The 16,965-nt window shown below is 32.0% G+C and overlaps 1 protein-coding gene across 1 annotated transcript; it reads left to right on the top strand.

The window, feature by feature from the left end:
* The first annotated feature begins 8,326 nt into the window (after positions 1-8,326).
* On the top strand, positions 8,327-15,626 carry LOC116025289 (ubiquitin carboxyl-terminal hydrolase 18-like). Its single transcript, XM_031266475.1, has 11 exons — positions 8,327-8,811; positions 9,930-10,110; positions 10,198-10,286; positions 10,399-10,484; positions 10,619-10,781; positions 10,904-11,027; positions 11,443-11,600; positions 12,819-12,903; positions 13,165-13,377; positions 13,953-14,014; positions 14,114-15,626. The coding sequence occupies exons 1-11, from the start codon at positions 8,567-8,569 to the stop codon at positions 15,054-15,056; spliced, it is 2,349 nt and encodes a 782-aa protein (XP_031122335.1). The 5' UTR covers positions 8,327-8,566; the 3' UTR covers positions 15,057-15,626.
* The last annotated feature ends 1,339 nt before the right edge of the window (positions 15,627-16,965 follow it).

Below are 16,965 nucleotides of genomic sequence, written 5' to 3'. Positions count from 1 at the left end.
TATGATATATGATATTGTTGAGAAGGAGGCGCAGGCGGTGGATTCTTGTTCAACCCTACGCGTCCGGCCGCCTACAAAAACTTGCTAAATTTCAATACTGCCCCTAGGACTCTAGGAGAGATATTTGTAGTATTTCGACTATTATAGCTAAACGTGTCAAATCTACTATACTCGCAAAATCCCGGATGATATTAACTCTATCCCTAAAGTATTGGGATTGTAATACAATTACATGTTGTTTGGTTAGATTAGGAATGACAATTTAACCCGTCCCACTTTGATCGTACTATAGTAACCCACCACTACATGTTACTTAGGACAAACTATATATTATCTCGTGCGATGGACGGTCTAAATTTATATAATTATTAATAAAAATAAAGTATTGTTATAACATTTATAATAAAAGAATGATAATTGGATGGTGCGTATCTTTTACTACCCTATGGAGGATAAGGTGGTAGCGGATGATTTAGCAAAAGTAACGATCAACCGCGACTGTGACTAAATTGAATTTGTACGACCTCCAGTTTATATTCTGGGGACCTTGTGAATGATAGAGGCATTGCTGGCGTGTTTTTTCTATTAATTAAGATGGGCTTTAATAATTTTTTTCAACTAATTTAATTGATGGAAATGCACCAATCACTCTCTTAGATCATTAAAACTGGTGTGGCATTTGGTTAAAAGAATACAAATAAAATGAATTGAATAGAATTCCAACATGGAATAAGAAATGAATATAATAAGAAAATTAATATATTGTTTGGTTCGCAAATACGGGAGGAATCATATTATCGTGTTTGGATGGGCCAAAAAATAGGGAAAAAAAATAATTTAAATAACTATAATATCATTATTCAAAAAGAAAATAAATAACTATAATACCATTATTCAAAATAAAACAACTACAAATATATGCATGTCTAGCCACCATAAAATATCAAAATACAAAACATAATAAAAATGTGTATTATTTAAAAAAACAATCTATCTATACTATTAATAAAAACAATATCCTCAGTTTTAACTTCCCGCCCAAAACAGACCTATAATATTATGGTTTGCGTAATATTGTAAAATATAGTAATACAATTCCTATCCGTAATACAATTGTAAATTAAAATAGAATTCCTAATAAAATATATTCTTCCCTACGTTTCTATTCGTAATACAATTCTAAATTAAAATAGAATTCCTAATAAAATATATTCTTCCCTACGTTTCTATTCGTAATACAATTCTAGACTAGAATTACTAATGGTAATAATTTAGTATATATATTTATCTGCAATGCAATCTATACTATTAATAAAAACAATATCCTCAGTTTTAACTTCCCGCCCAAAACAAACCTATAATATTATGGTTTGCGTAATATTGTAAAATATGGTAATACAATTCATATCCCTAATACAATTGTAAATTAAAATAGAATTCCTAATAAAATATATATTTTTCCCTACGTTCATATTCGTAATACAATTCTAGACTAGAATTACTAATGGTAATAATTCAGTATATATATTTCTCTGCAATGCAATTTATACTATTAATAAAAAAAATATCCTCAGTTTTAACTTCACGCCCAAAACAGACCTATAATATTATGGTTTGCGTAATATTGTAAAATATGGTAATACAATTCCTATCCATAATACAATTGTAAATTAAAATAGAATTCATAATAAAATATATTCTTTCATACGTTCCTATTCGAAATACAATCCTAGACTAGAATTACTAATGGTAATAGTTCAGTATATATATTTCTCTGCAATGCAATTTATACTATTAATAAAAAAAATATCCTCAGTTTTAACTTCACGCCCAAAACAGACCTATAATATTCTGGTTTGCGTAATATTGTAAAATATGGTAATACAATTCCTATCCATAATACAATTGTAAATTAAAATAGAATTCCTAATAAAATATATTCTTTCCTACGTTCCTATTCGTAATACAATTCTAGACTAGAATTACTAATGGTAATAATTCAGTATATATATTTCTCTCAATGCAATCTATACTATTAATAAAAACAATATCCTCAGTTTTAACTTCCCGCCCAAAACAAACCGATAGTATTATGGTATGGTTTGTGTAATGTTGTAAAAAATATGAAAATTTGGCATAATTCAACCCGTAAGGCCAACCAATTTTCTGAACGACATTCGTGCATGCAGGTGTCGGCACACGAGTCAAGCCTTTTTAAGTTTATTTTGGGATTTCATTTGCACCCCCTGCGCGCGAGAGAGAGCTTCTATGCTATACAATTCAATAAGCCTTAGAAAAACTCTTGTATAAGTTGTGGTGCAAACCATTTCTCAAACCAATGTGGGACAAAAGTTACTTGAAAGGTTTTTCTCTATATTTTTCTAACTCAAATGGGTCAATTTTGAGAACCAATTTCTCATTCACCCATTATCAGTTTTGAGCGTATAATATATCAATCTTTTCGTCTAACTACGAAGAAAGTGGACCCCACATATATTTGTACCATAATATTGCCAGTAAAATGTCATTTTATGCTAATTTTTTTCCAACAGTTATTTGTCAAGAGAATATCAACGTGTTGAAAGAAGAAGATGATATATAGTGAAGGGCAATATCATCTTCACTATATATCATCTTCCTCCTCCAACACAACGCTCTACGGTCAACCAACAATTACTCAACTGATTATCCCATTACTCCCATGTAAATTTTTCTCTAATATAGTTATACTTACTGAATATCAAAATATAAGTGTACCTCAAGATCTTGCAATAACTAACCGACAAGTAATTAAATTAATGAATATGATGCAATAATGTAAATTATCTACCTATTGCATTTATACACTTATTTTAGNTACTATAATTGCATTTATACACTTATTCATACTCATATTCGATGTTATAATTTATAATTTTATATAATTGTATATCGATTCAAATATTTCTTAAAATATTATAACAAATTCATTCCGTGCAACGCACGGGTGAAAATACTAGTTATAAATAAAAAAGATATTGAAAAAAAAAACACCACTGCTAAACAAGTAAAACAATACCTAATACACGAACTTAGTTTCTCAAATTTGTGTACTATATATATACACGTGCATATATGCACACACAAAATTTGGAGGAAAAAAAACACACACGCACATATATATATATATATGAATGTTACACGAACTTAGTTTCTCAAATTTGTGTACTATATATATACACGTGCATATATGCACACACAAAATTTGGAGGAAAAAAAACACACACGCACATATATATATATATATGAATGTTACACGAACTTAGTTTCTCAAATTTGTGTACTATATATATACACGTGCATATATGCACACACAAAATTTGGAGGAAAAAAAACACACACGCACATATATATATATATATATGAATGTATAGAACTAGACAAAAAAAAAAAAAAAGAACATTATATATATCAACACATACCAAAATTGGAAAAAAAAAATTGTTTTAAATTTGTATTTGAACTACAGGTAAAAATATAATTAGATTATGTAACTAAAAAAATACAATTCCGTCCCTGAGTTGTCTACAATTATGTAATTCAACCAAATTTTACTGTAACGCTGACATTGCGGTTGTAATATTTTTAGAATTTATTATTTTGAAATTTATTCTAATAATTATAAATAAACTTAAATAAAAAAGAAAAAACCAAACCACCTTGAAACAAGCTTTTTTTCATTTTTGCTTGAAGAGAAAGCCATGAATGAGTTTGAAGTTTTTTTAAAAGGTCAAATTTGGTGGCATAATTTTGGATTGTGTTTGTTATTTTTTATACGCTAAGCAAGTATGCTTCTTATTTTACATATCAATTTCGTTAAGTTGTTATTATTATTATTTTTCTTTTTTGAAATATAGTGCAAAGTAAGTTTGTTTATTATTTTACATATCAATGTCATTAATTCTGATATTTCGAGGTTATGATTAGTATTTTTCTTTAACGAGTTCTATTGTTATAAGTTTTTTTTGAAATATTTATGATTCTTTACAATGTAGTATTGAGTTCAAACTTATGACCACCAATTTAAAATGGCAAATAGAATATCATTACACTGCATAATAGTTGTCAATCACAACCCATTGTTATATATAATATAGAAAGGAAAGCATTTTTCTATTTAAAATATTTAATGGATGGATAAGATTAAAACAAATAGATAAAATGAAACAATATATTAAAACATTCCATCTCTAATCAATTTTGTAACATATTTTAAAATACACAAAAATTAAATACAAACTATGATAAAATATTTGTTATTTGTATAAGTTTGGACAACTTATATACCAATAAAATAAAATTACTTAATATAAAATTAATTTATAATATTAAGTGTCTGCAGTTAATATATTAGGCATATATAGTTAATACTAGTTTTATACGCGCATTGCGCGAATGGTTAATGCCCAATGTTTATATTTAAATAAATATTTGAAAGTATATCAATGCAATATTATATAGGAGAAGTTTATACATGGGTAAATTGAATGTCGAATTTTTTTATTTAAATATCTAACTGAAAGTGTATAAATCCAAGATAATATAGAAAATTCATTATAATTATTACTAAAATAAATGTTTGCAACCTTGTAAAATCGATAGTCTAAATATTTGGTATAAAAATGATAGTTTAAATAAATACTAATTTTCATTTGAATTTTTCTAAGTGTTATTAATTCTCTTTTGAGTAACGTTGTCATTGTTTTCATCTTTACTATATATGCTGAATTATTACGATTAGTAATTTTAATCTAGAATTGTATTACGAATAGAAATGTAGGGAAGAATATATATTTTATTAGGAGTTCTATTTTAATTTACAATTGTATTACGGAATTTACAATTGTATTACGGATAGGAATTGTATTACCGTATTTTACAATATTACGCAAACCATAATATATAGTATAGGAGTGTTTTGGGCGGGAAGTGCAAACCATAATATATAGTATAGGAGTGTTTTGGGCGGGAAGTTAAAACTGAAGATATTGTTTTTATTAATAGTATAGATAGATTGCATTGCAAAGAAATATATATATTGAATTATTACGATTAGTAATTTTAGTCTGTATTACGAATAGAAATGTAGGAAATAATATATATGTTTTATTAGGAATTTTATTTTAATTCACAATTGTATTACGATTAGGAATTGTATTAACATATTTTACAATATTACGCAAACCATAATAGTATAGGAATGTTTTGGGCGAGAAGTTAAAACTGATGATATTGTTTCTATTAATAGTATAGATTGCATTGCAGAGAAATATATAAATACTGAATTATTACGATTAGTAATTTTAATCTAGAATTATATTACGAATAGGAATGTAGGGAAGAATATATATATATATATATATATATATATATATATATATATATATATATATATATATATATATATATTATTAGGAATTTTATTTTAATTTACAATTGTATTACGAATAGGAATTGTATTACAGTATTTTACAATATTACGCAAACCATAATAGTATAGGAGTGTTTTGGGCGGGAAGTTAAAACCGAGGATATTGTTTTTATTAATAATATAGATAAGAGTAAAATAGAGTGATTCTGCTTCAATTTGTTGGGTTATTATTTGAGTACTCTCTTTGTCAACCAATTCCCAAGTAGTTAATATAATTAGCTTCAAATTATTTTAATTTTTTTCATAGTATTAATAAAATACTTGGTAAATAAATATATAACATTATTTTGTACTATAACTTTGATATTCAATTACAAGATATTGTAAAAATAAGATAATGGACAATGTAATGAATATCAATTGATAAATTTGAATGTAAAGAATCTTTGCATGAGAGAAAATAAAGACAATATAACTAATGAAATTATTTCTCTTATTTAATTTAATTTTTTGATAATGAATAATTTTTTCAAATAAAGGTATTGTAGACACATAATTCTAAATTAAAGAAATACATATGTATCATTTTTTGCTATAGCTACTAATTTATTTAATTTAATAAGAGTAAAATAGAGTGAGAAACTTAATTATGTCAAATTTGATTGAGATGAGGTTCGAATCTAAGACCTTTCTTATAGAAATTAATGGGTAAGTTAAAAATTAACGGAATATTAACGGAGAAGAAAATATTTAACAGAAAACTTAACGGATAATCATAAAAGTAAGGTTAAATTAGGTAATCTCTATTAATAATATTAATTTGAATTATCTTAACCATATCTATTTGATTAAATAATTCATCTGAACCATCCATTTGATTAAATAATTTGACTGCCATTTTTTCTACCCATTTTAGTATAGTAGATATATATATATATATATATATAGTAGATATTATATATAATGTATTTAAATATAACAAATCACGTGTTTTCTATTTATTTACATACACATAATATGAATTGATTAATTTTTTTTTAAAGTTTATTTGAGGATTGAATGATAGGGTTTTATGCAAACCTTTTTTTTTTGGGGGGGGGGGGGGGGGGGGGGAAAATAAAANTATTTGGGGGGGGTGGTAAATCAAAGTATGTATATCGACTCATAAATAATGTTCTTATTTATTTGATCCTAAAATAAATTGAGAATACTATGCTGTTAAAGTTAGACAAAATTTATTAAAGAGTTTTTCTGTATTTTTGGTCCCACGATTATAGTGGGACTATCAAGATTGCTCACCGACTTTCAAACTTTGCAATTTAGGTCTACGACTTTTGTTTTCGTAGCAAAAATGGTCATTCCGACATATTTTTATTTTTTTTTCAATTTCTCACCGGAGAAAAAATTACTCATTTCAAGCAGGGTTAAAAATGACATTTTCATTTTTTAGAGATATGTTCTAAGACACTTTTCGCACATTTCCAATCTTTCTATACATTCCTCTTTGTCTCACCATATCTTTATTCCATTACCAACCCATAGATGTCAAAATTTTCGTTCTTTTTAGTCTGGAATTCATAATTTTTGGGGAATTAAAATTTATTGCGTTGTTGATCGAGGGCAATCTTGCCAAACTACAACGAAGGCATAAATCACGTTGGCCAATTGAAAACATAAAGTTACCACATACCAATACCAAATTAAGCATCTTTAACCAAAGGTAAGGGTTAAATCATTGGCTTTGTGTATGGAGCAGTCTTAAATCTTCAGACCAGCTGTTCCACCCAATAGAGGTGTCTACAATCCATCTAGGGAATTAGTCACTGTATCCGACGGAAACCCTGGACTACAAAAACAAAAACAAAAACAAAAAGAAATTAAGCCAACAAACATCGTAGAAATATACCGTAATAATTCATACAATAAGATACAGCAATAGATAGCCAACACCATAAAAATGAAGAAATAAAAGTAGCAAATTATTTAGTAATATCGGCATATAGAGAGTGCTTTAATATGATACTCAAAAGATAACATTCAATAGTCATAGATTAGTATTTACCAAAGATTACATCGACAGTTGATAAGAGAGTATTCATAAGAAGCATGATAGAGCTGGAAAAAGAAACTCATACGAACATTGATAATTCAGGCCCGTTGTATGTATTGTTTGCGTCGTCCTCCAGGATGGGGTAAGTGGCCACGAGCGCCAATGTATAGTGAATTGTAGATCTTCTAGTAAACTTCTCGAATTTTGGGGGCAAGGTGGAATAGTCCCAGGAGATAGTAATTGAGGATGGCAACAACCTCGAGTGCGACTCGCACATACCTTCGATGGCCTCCATGACAAAGTTGATGACGTGGGGAGGAGTTTCGAAAATGTTTGGCCAGACGTAGTTCATAAGGTGGACCAGTGCATCTACGCATTCGAGGCCAGCGACCCCTAGGGCCGAAGGTTCGGTGAGATAAAGAGAAATGAATAGACATATTTGGAAACGTGCAAAAAAGTATGAGAACATATTTCAAAAGAATTAAAATGTCATTTTTAACCCTGTTTGAAAGGAGTAAATTTTTTTCTCCGGTGAGAAATTGAACGAAAAATGCACTGGGAGAACCACTTTTGCTAAAAAACAATAGTCGTAGGCTTAGATTGAAAGGGTTGAAAGTCGTGGAACAATAATGATAATGTCGCTATAGTCGTGGAATCAAAATTGCAATTCTTTATTAAAAATTGACAAATTTGTTAGTTAAGAAACACTTCATTATTAATTAATTGATGGGAGTCTGTTAAGGAAAAGCTGGTTGGTGACTCCATTGAATTTCAAAATTGTGTTCGTTATTATAATATTAATTTATATTTATATTTGTTTAGTTAAGCAAGTAAACTAATTGAGCAATTAATGACCAACTCATGATACCAAAGCATAGAAAATCCCCAAATCTCCATGCTAATTTGAATCGACTCGTGCGCAATTGGGTACCCGATTCCGAACCCTAACTTTCCCAATTGTACTTTAAGCAAGAACTATTACTAAGCAGCTTGTAGAGTAGTTTCTATTTCCGTTCGCGGAAGGCGGAGGATCATATACATTCGTTTGCGTGCGTGTGATGTGCGTATGAAGGAGTGGCAGCGGGTATATATAGAGAGATTGGTGCATGTCGGTCTCTGCGGATCTCAATCTCACTTGGGTGCTGCAATTCATAGCCACCGTATTCTTGATCGCCTTGGCACTGCTGCACCTCCTCAAGAACACAGCCTCCAAGTACTTCGTCGTCGACGCCAGCTTCGACTCCACCGCCGCCGCTCATCACCGCAAGATGGAGGTTTTGGACGACGGCTGCATCGTCTGTCGCAGCCCAGCATCCAAGCACTGCTCGCGTTGTAAGATGGTCAAGTATTGGTACGCACGCGCGCTTTCCCCTTTCTATTTCCTTTCGGATGATAATTTGGATGCGCGGGTTTAATTTTTGATAGTTTATGCCAATATAGGGCAATTTTGCTCTCTTATATTTTCTTTTGTGGTTTGTAGTCTGATTGTCTGCGTTAAGATGTGTTGTTTGGGTGTATGTTTTAGGGAGTGAATAATGGTTCCGATTATATTTGAGTTCAGTAAGGCAACTGTTCCGTATAGTGTTCGGGGGGATTTTGCTCTTTAACATGGTGCTAGGTTGCGAGTGTTGTCTGTTTTTGGCTTGTCTTTATTAGATTTCAATGTTTGTGTTTGTCTGATTTATGCAAAAAGATGTGTTTTTTGACTACCTATGTTTGGGAATGAATAGTTGTAATGTATGGAGAAACAAATTAACAATTTTCAATTCGGTTAGCTCATAGAAGGCAGCTGTTCTCTATAGTGCTCTAATTAACAAATTAACAATTTTATCATAGTGCTATCTCTTGTCCCTTCAGGTAATGCTAAGTTTGGATATGTGTAATTGTGTATACTCTGAATCAGTTGGACTTGGTGTATGCATAAACAAATAAAAGAAGAGAATAGATTGAAGATATAGAGAATAGGTCTCATTTAATTTTTAACTCTAAACATTGTTAACTAAAGGAGACTGGTGAGTTGATCCTTCCTGTTTCAGTGCATTCAAAGTTTTAAGGAGACTCTCAAGGGTCAGTGCTAATATTCAATTCACATCCCACTAGTAATTGTATAGCTGATCAGTGATGTCATGTTCATTGGGTATTAGAATGTTTTTGATGCTACAAGTTTTGTCCTTAACTGATTCAATTCCCCCAAAGGTCTTGGATTGTCGTTTTGGGATAGTCATTGCAGGGTGCAGTAAGGGGATTTTCAGGAACTCTTTTCTTATCCAAAGAGTAGTTTTGTGCACCAGTATGCTTTATTAGGTAAAAATGTGACTTGAACACTAATATATGGTATAGGTTCTTAATGACAAGAAGATGCTGTAGTAGAGATGTTGATTGTTGTTAGTAAATGGATTTTGAGCAGGAACAAATGGTTTCTTGTCCAAAGTGTCGACTTACTATTATATTGTTCTCTATGTTTCTTAGTTCTGAAACTTGCCAAAGATCACATTGGAAGTCTGAGCACAAGTTAAAATGCATAGATTCTAGACCAACTTGCAAAGATAAGTTAGTGCTGGCAACATCTACATCGCGAAGGAGAAAAACTTCTGTAGTTTCATTGGTACCTGCTAGTGGAAGCTCTAAGATACTCAACCAGTCGAGAAAGGTGCATTTAGCCCCCTTTTTTCTATTTATATCAGCATATTTTAAATATGAAAGACCTTAATAGAGTTTTGTTGCTAATCTTTTAAAGATACTTTTCCCCTATGAGGAATTTGTGCAACTTTTCAACTGGGATAAGCCAGGTTTTCCTCCTTGTGGACTTTTGAATTGTGGAAACAGGTATTCTTGAGCATATTTCCATTTTATGGGGTATATCAAATGAAGTGCAGGCATGACATGAGTAATTTTTACTGACATTTTTTTCTTTTACCCTTGTTTACTTTCTTTGCAGCTGCTTTGCCAATGTGGTTTTACAGTGTCTTGTTTACACTAAGCCACTGATTGCCTACATACTGGAGAAGGGCCATGCGAGAGAATGTAATGGAATTTTCTACAATTATTTATAGTGACAACTTTTTCTCTCGAATTAATTCATACAGATTTCAAACCTTTGCTTTTGCTCTGTTTTATTTGTGTTTTTTAGTTTTTATTCTCTTGCTCTCTTGCTTCAGGTAAACGGAACGATTGGTGCTTCTTTTGTGAATTTGAACGCCATGTTGAGAGGGCCCGCCAGAGTTCACAACCCTTTTCACCAATCAACATTCTTTCACGGTTGCCTAGTCTAGGTGGTAATCTTGGCTATGGAAAGCAGGAGGATGCCCATGAGTTCATGAGGTTTGTTTGTTAGCATAAACTTTGAGGATTGCCAGGGGCACTGCCCAATGCAGTTACAGTGACATATTATGAAGTCATGTTAGGAAATTATGCTTTTGACTTTTAATATTTTATATTTTTAGGTTTGCTATCGATACAATGCAGTTAGTTTGCCTTGATGAATTTGGTGGAGAAAAGGCAGTTCATCCTAACTCACAAGAGACCACTCTTATTCAGCATATATTTGGTGGTCGTCTTCAGTCTCAGGTAGCTCTCATAGATAATGGTAAAAAAATGATACGGAGTAATTATTTATGATATTAAGATTTAGTGTAAATTATATGTTCTGCATCTATTTGAGCCAATTGCAAGTGTGATTTCGTCTAAGGAGAATGGAGATTGAACTTGACTTCTTATATAAAGTCCTTGGCCTATGCCATTGTGAGTGTGGTTTAAGTGTTGCTATAAATCATTCTTTGATCAGCATGTTCATATTTAGACTTTTCTATGCAATAGCTTAGTGTGAAAGACTGAAACTAGGGATTACTGTTGCCACCTAAGCATCTTGAGTGCTTCTAATATATTTTCAAAATAGTATGGAAGTTTTCCAAGTGTTAATATGACTTGTCACCCAGTCTTCTCAACTTAAATTCTTATCTTGTGACCCTCTTTTCATTTTCAGGTCATATGTACACAATGCAAAAACATTTCAAATCAGTATGAAAATATGATGGACCTAAACGTGGAGATTCATGGTGATGTTGCATCTTTGGAGGAATGTTTAGACCAGTTCACCGCTAAAGAGTCTCTTCATGGTGATAATATGTATAAATGTGACAGGCAAGTCTCTCCATGTCTAGTGTATTAATTGTTTAATTATTTATATCTCCAGAAGTTCAATTTGTGACAATAGGTCATGATTCTATTAGAAGCTTCTTTTCTCATTTGTCCATTGATGTGTGGCATTTGATAATGACACCGTATTTGTATGTTTTTGTTGTTCCTTTGGCATCCCCACTATATTTCATTTTTGCATCAAATTTTGAAAATTTTAGTTTTGAATTTTATTAAAAAATAAAATTTATAATTACTTTTAAAGAAGAGTATTTGAGTTTTATTGTGTATGATTTTACATGAAAGGCTCTGAGTTGGACAATTGTGCAAAGGTTTTTTGTATTTTGCATGTAAAACAAGGAAGCATTAGAACACTTCCTAGCAATTGGTTGGAGACTTGGAGGCATTGTTTAATGTTCTTGGTTTTTCAAGCTACTCTGGAAAAGCGGTTTCTCAAATTACTATTGAGATTTTTGTCACAGCAAGGAATACTAAATAAGAATTCTTACGACTTTTCAGAAGTATTAATCGGTTATGTTAGTGTTTTTTTAGCCCAACGTATTTTGTGCCTTATCCACCTATATAACATGAACTTTTCTGGTATTGTAGCTCTAAGCCCTTCAGCAGCTGCAATGGATTATTATTAATGTTATATGTGGTTATTATTATTATTATCTGGAACAGTGTTGCTTAGAAATTTTAGCAGAAAGTTACTCTTCTTGTTTGGGATAAAAAGTTGGGTGGAAATAATTTTGGTTGCTTCAAATTTGGGCACCCGCGTTTTATTGATTACACATTTTGTTAATAATATAATAACATTGTTGACCAATATCTTACCTGTTGGTAGAATAAACCATGGGCACTGATCTTTTACCCTCTAAAAGAACTTTAGTTAAAGTATGAGTGGATAACAGGTATCTTTAAATTGGCACCCCTACCAAAATTTTACATGTCTGAGCTGTCCATGTTTTGAGCCTTCTCTTCAATACATCTTTTCCAGAATTGAGCTTAAATACCAGTCACCAAATTTAATAACATATACCATAATCATCCAATTAAACAGTCATTGACACTTTTTAAGGTTGCATTTTTTCTGTAATTCTTTGCTTTAATATCCTAATTATGGTAAAATTGATAAATAATGTAAAAATTGCCCTCACACTACAAGTGATGATAAAACTGCCTTTACACTAAAAAGTATATTAACAGTGCTTGATTCTGCAGATGCAATGACTACGTTGGAGCATGGAAGCGCCTTATGATCTGTCGGGCACCAAACATCCTCACAATTGCCTTAAAACGGTTTCAGGTTGGGGTCATTTTACCTTTTATATATTCATTGCCATTTTTTTTTTCCTTTGGTGAACAAAATATTTAGGAAGTGAGTATAATAATTAAGCAGACATTGGAATGGAGTCTCACAATGTCAATTGTCAAGAATTATGTTCAGCTGAAGAATAAATTTTGTTTGAATGGACCATTTTGTCTTTTCCTGCCCTTATACTGGCAGTAAACTCAGATGATGGATTTTCTGTGTATCTGATTTCTATAGCATTGTTTGCTAATGCAGAGGGGGAGGTTCGGAAAACTTAATAAGAGGGTGACTTTTCCTGAGACTTTAGATCTTCGCCCTTACACCAGTGAATCAAGTGAGAGTGATGATGTTTACAGGCTTTATGCAGTCATCGTTCATGTGGACATGCTGAATGCATCCTTCTTTGGTCATTACATATGCTACATCAAGGATTTTTGTGGGCGATGGTACAGAATTGATGATTGTAAGGTGGTTATCTTTCCCCTTCCTCCACTCCTCTTTTACACTGCACTCATGCAGTTAACCTATAACTGCTGTTTCTACATTTTCATGAAATTCAAATGAGGCCTACTGGGTTAATCCATTCAGGCATTCATACTTTTTGTTTCTTGTTCTTATCATGCTACATCATTAATGTTGCTAAATCCAACTGTGTTGTTAACCTTGTATCTTGTTGCATCTGTGCGCTTTTTGTTCTGATGATTTTACCACCATATATATATATATATATATATATATATATATATATATATATGTTTGGACAAATCTGAAAGTTGCAACATCATACTACTCTTAAACATGCTATAGAAATTACATTCTTCATGTGATGGATTGGAAAACTTGGTTTAGTAACTTATGCTTATATGCATGATTTAGCTGATGCATATGCACTTTACCTTCAATTTAGTTTATGCATTCCATATTCAGTAAAACTGAAAAAGCAACCATACACAGCATTTTTTCACAAAATATTTTCTTTCCCTGTACACAACTTAGCCTTGTTAATTTTGAATATGTTTCAACTGGATAACAACTTTGTTCAGGTTGCTAGTGTTGATCTGGATGAGGTGCTTTCACAGGGAGCGTATATGCTGTTGTATAGCAGGTAAATTCGCACTTACAAACTGTTTGGTGTCGGGATACACTTATCAAAGTTAATATTGTTAATGGTCACAAATTCTTGTTTGGATTTATTTTTATACAGGATTTCTGCTCGGCCAACATCCTTATACCCTGTTGAAAATTTAAAGAACGAGAAGCAGGATGTAGTCAAAGTGGAAGAAGTGCATCCATGTCTGAACAATCATGTTGAATCTGCTACCGCAGAATCCCTTGATCCTCCTCTTGATTCTGGATTATTGTCAACAGATAAAAGTTTGGACACAAAAACTAATATTGCTAAAGATGAGGTATATCCTCAAAGCAATTTTGAGGTTTCTATGGAAGAAAAGGTGGACTCTGAGGCAAGTCAATCAGACACTAAGGAGTTTCGGGAGAATGGAGGGTCCTTTGCTGCTGAAGAAACTGATACCTCTGCTGAACGTGCTCAAAGTTTGGTTTCTTCGGCTCAACCAGTCATTTCTGGAGTAGATACTGAAGCTGGGATAAACCAAGCAAGTTCCAATGCTGATCTGTTGAGAAATTCAACCGAGGACAGTCAAACAGATTCCCATGGCAATGGTGAAATACAGTGTGATGTTTCTTCTTCCCTATCAAGCTGTGGTGAGATAGTAGAGAATGGTGCTCACTCCACTGTAAAGCACGATGATAAGGTCAATCATAGCAATGGTGCTAATGGCATTCAAGATGGGCTCAATAAATCTGATGGCGGACGTGAGAAACTAAAGCCACTTCTCTCTCCTGGATTTCTTGGTAAGCGTCCACGGAATATATGTGTCAAGCAAGGTGCCAAAGTTGCATACGAGGTTTCAAAACTGACATTACACGATGGCCCAAATGGTCAAAGTAATGGATGTCTGAACAATCCTAATTGTGAAAGTAACCATGCAGCTAAACACGTGGAAAAGCCTTGCATAGAGAACAATAGCTCCGCTATAGTGAACAAACAGGATGGGAACGGTCATCTACAATCCAGAGAATTGAGCAGCCTCTGCAATGAAGATTCAGGTTTACCTCAAAGATCATAGGAGCATTAGCACCGACATGTCAGTGAAACACCTAAGATAGTGCCGTGATTGTGAATAATTTGCATTAGAACTTCAAAGGGCAGGCAGGGAGAAGCTTCTTTCAGTGGCTTCCGACAGGATCCAACCGTTTACTTCTTAGATTTCCCTAGCAAGGATTAATCAAATCGAATTCTTCAGAGGAGCCAAGTATTTATCTGCATAGTTATTCAAAATTTTTACAGCAGCTTGTAGGTTGGAGAATTGTCTGACCAGTGGACAGGACATATCAGACATTGATCTAATTTTTGAAGGTTTTGGAGATCCAACTTCAATGGAGGTATAAAATAAGCAACAGCTTTCTTTGATTAGTTAAAATGATTTGATGAATCCCATAGCCGCAAATAGGATGTCCTGGGATTTTTATCCATATTGTCTTTTTTTCTTTTCCACGGTTTCAATATTTAAGAAATCATGGATGGGGCTTTTGTATTTAAGATGAATTGCGTAAATGGCCAAGACATAGTCATCCTTCCGAATACATTAATTGTGAAATCTATTTTTATTTGGCTTTTGGAAGCTGGTTAATGGTTACTCCTTAGCAACAACTATTTTAGCTTTTTGGAGGCATTTTTTGGTCCGAATTTGTTGAAGAATTAAAATAGGTACAAAATTGATAATTAGAAATGTCAATGGAAGAAAAAGTCGATGGTAAATCACCGCTCCCAAAGAAAAGAACAAATAAACTAGTTAGAGCATCTCCAATAGTTGTAGTTTTTGAGGAGTTTTCAATAGTTGTAATTTTTGAATTGTTTTTGCATGCGACTAGAAAAGAGAAGATGTGAGGGAAGAGAAAAAAGCAAAATAAATCTGAAAACAAAAAAAGAGAGAAGAAGATCTTTAGATTAATGCACCCGCTAGTGCTTAGATAAATGCACCCGCTAGTTCACGGGTATGGGCGCTGTGTTGCGTCTCACAGTCTCACACGTCACAAATTGCGATATTGCGTTGTGGTGGGATCCACTTCATTGCCAAAAATCAAGTCCTTGCAGTGTGTATTTAAATTTTCTCTCTCCTTACCCTCTATCCTCCCCATAAACTTAAGTTTTAGTATGTTGTCCTTATCCACCAAGAAAGTTACTCAGACAATCTAACCGAGGAGGTTAGCCACCTCATTATGCTCTTCTATACACATACTCGTTTTGCAATTTATTCTATATCAATTATTCAAATTATTGGCATTCTTTTTATTGATCAATAAAATTCGTTAAAATATATATCAGGGAAGGGGATCAATTCTTTTTTCATGGTAAAAAACTTATTCATTTCGGTTATTTCTCAAGAAGAAACCAAAGAAAACAGAGGGTCCATTGAATTTCAAATATTCAATTTCACCAATAAGATACAGAGACTTACTTCCCATTTAAAATTGCACAAAAAAGACTATTTATCTCAGAAAGGTTTGCGTAAAATTTTGGGAAAACGTCAACGGCTGCTAGCTTATTTGTCAAAAAAAAAAATAAAGTACGTTATAAAGAATTAATTGAGAAATTGGATATTCATATGTGTGTACACATGTTCGTTTGTTTTTTTTTTTTTTTTTTTTTTNTTTTTTTTTTTTTTTTTTTTTGAATACTACTAACTCTTGACCACACCTTGACCACAAAACCCCACCCTCCTTTCTTGAGAAAAATAAAAAAAGAAAACTAATTACCAACTAATCAATTACATAAGTCACAACAAAATCACTCCAACAGCGTCTTCAAACAAAGGGGGAGAATGTAACCCTCTATGCAAGGATTGAAAAAATAAAACTCCAATTTAGAAGTTTCGAAATAAGATGTCATTTACTCATTTTGTTGGTATATAATTCTACACTTTTTAGTGCATATATCTATGCTCTAGCATGGGATTATGTATAAAAGTATTTGGA

This window comes from Ipomoea triloba, chromosome 7 (genome assembly GCF_003576645.1).
Source record: "Ipomoea triloba cultivar NCNSP0323 chromosome 7, ASM357664v1".
Lineage (NCBI taxonomy): Eukaryota > Viridiplantae > Streptophyta > Magnoliopsida > Solanales > Convolvulaceae > Ipomoea > Ipomoea triloba.
Note: the sequence above shows the minus strand (reverse complement) of the source record. Positions and strands in the feature narration are given on the sequence as shown.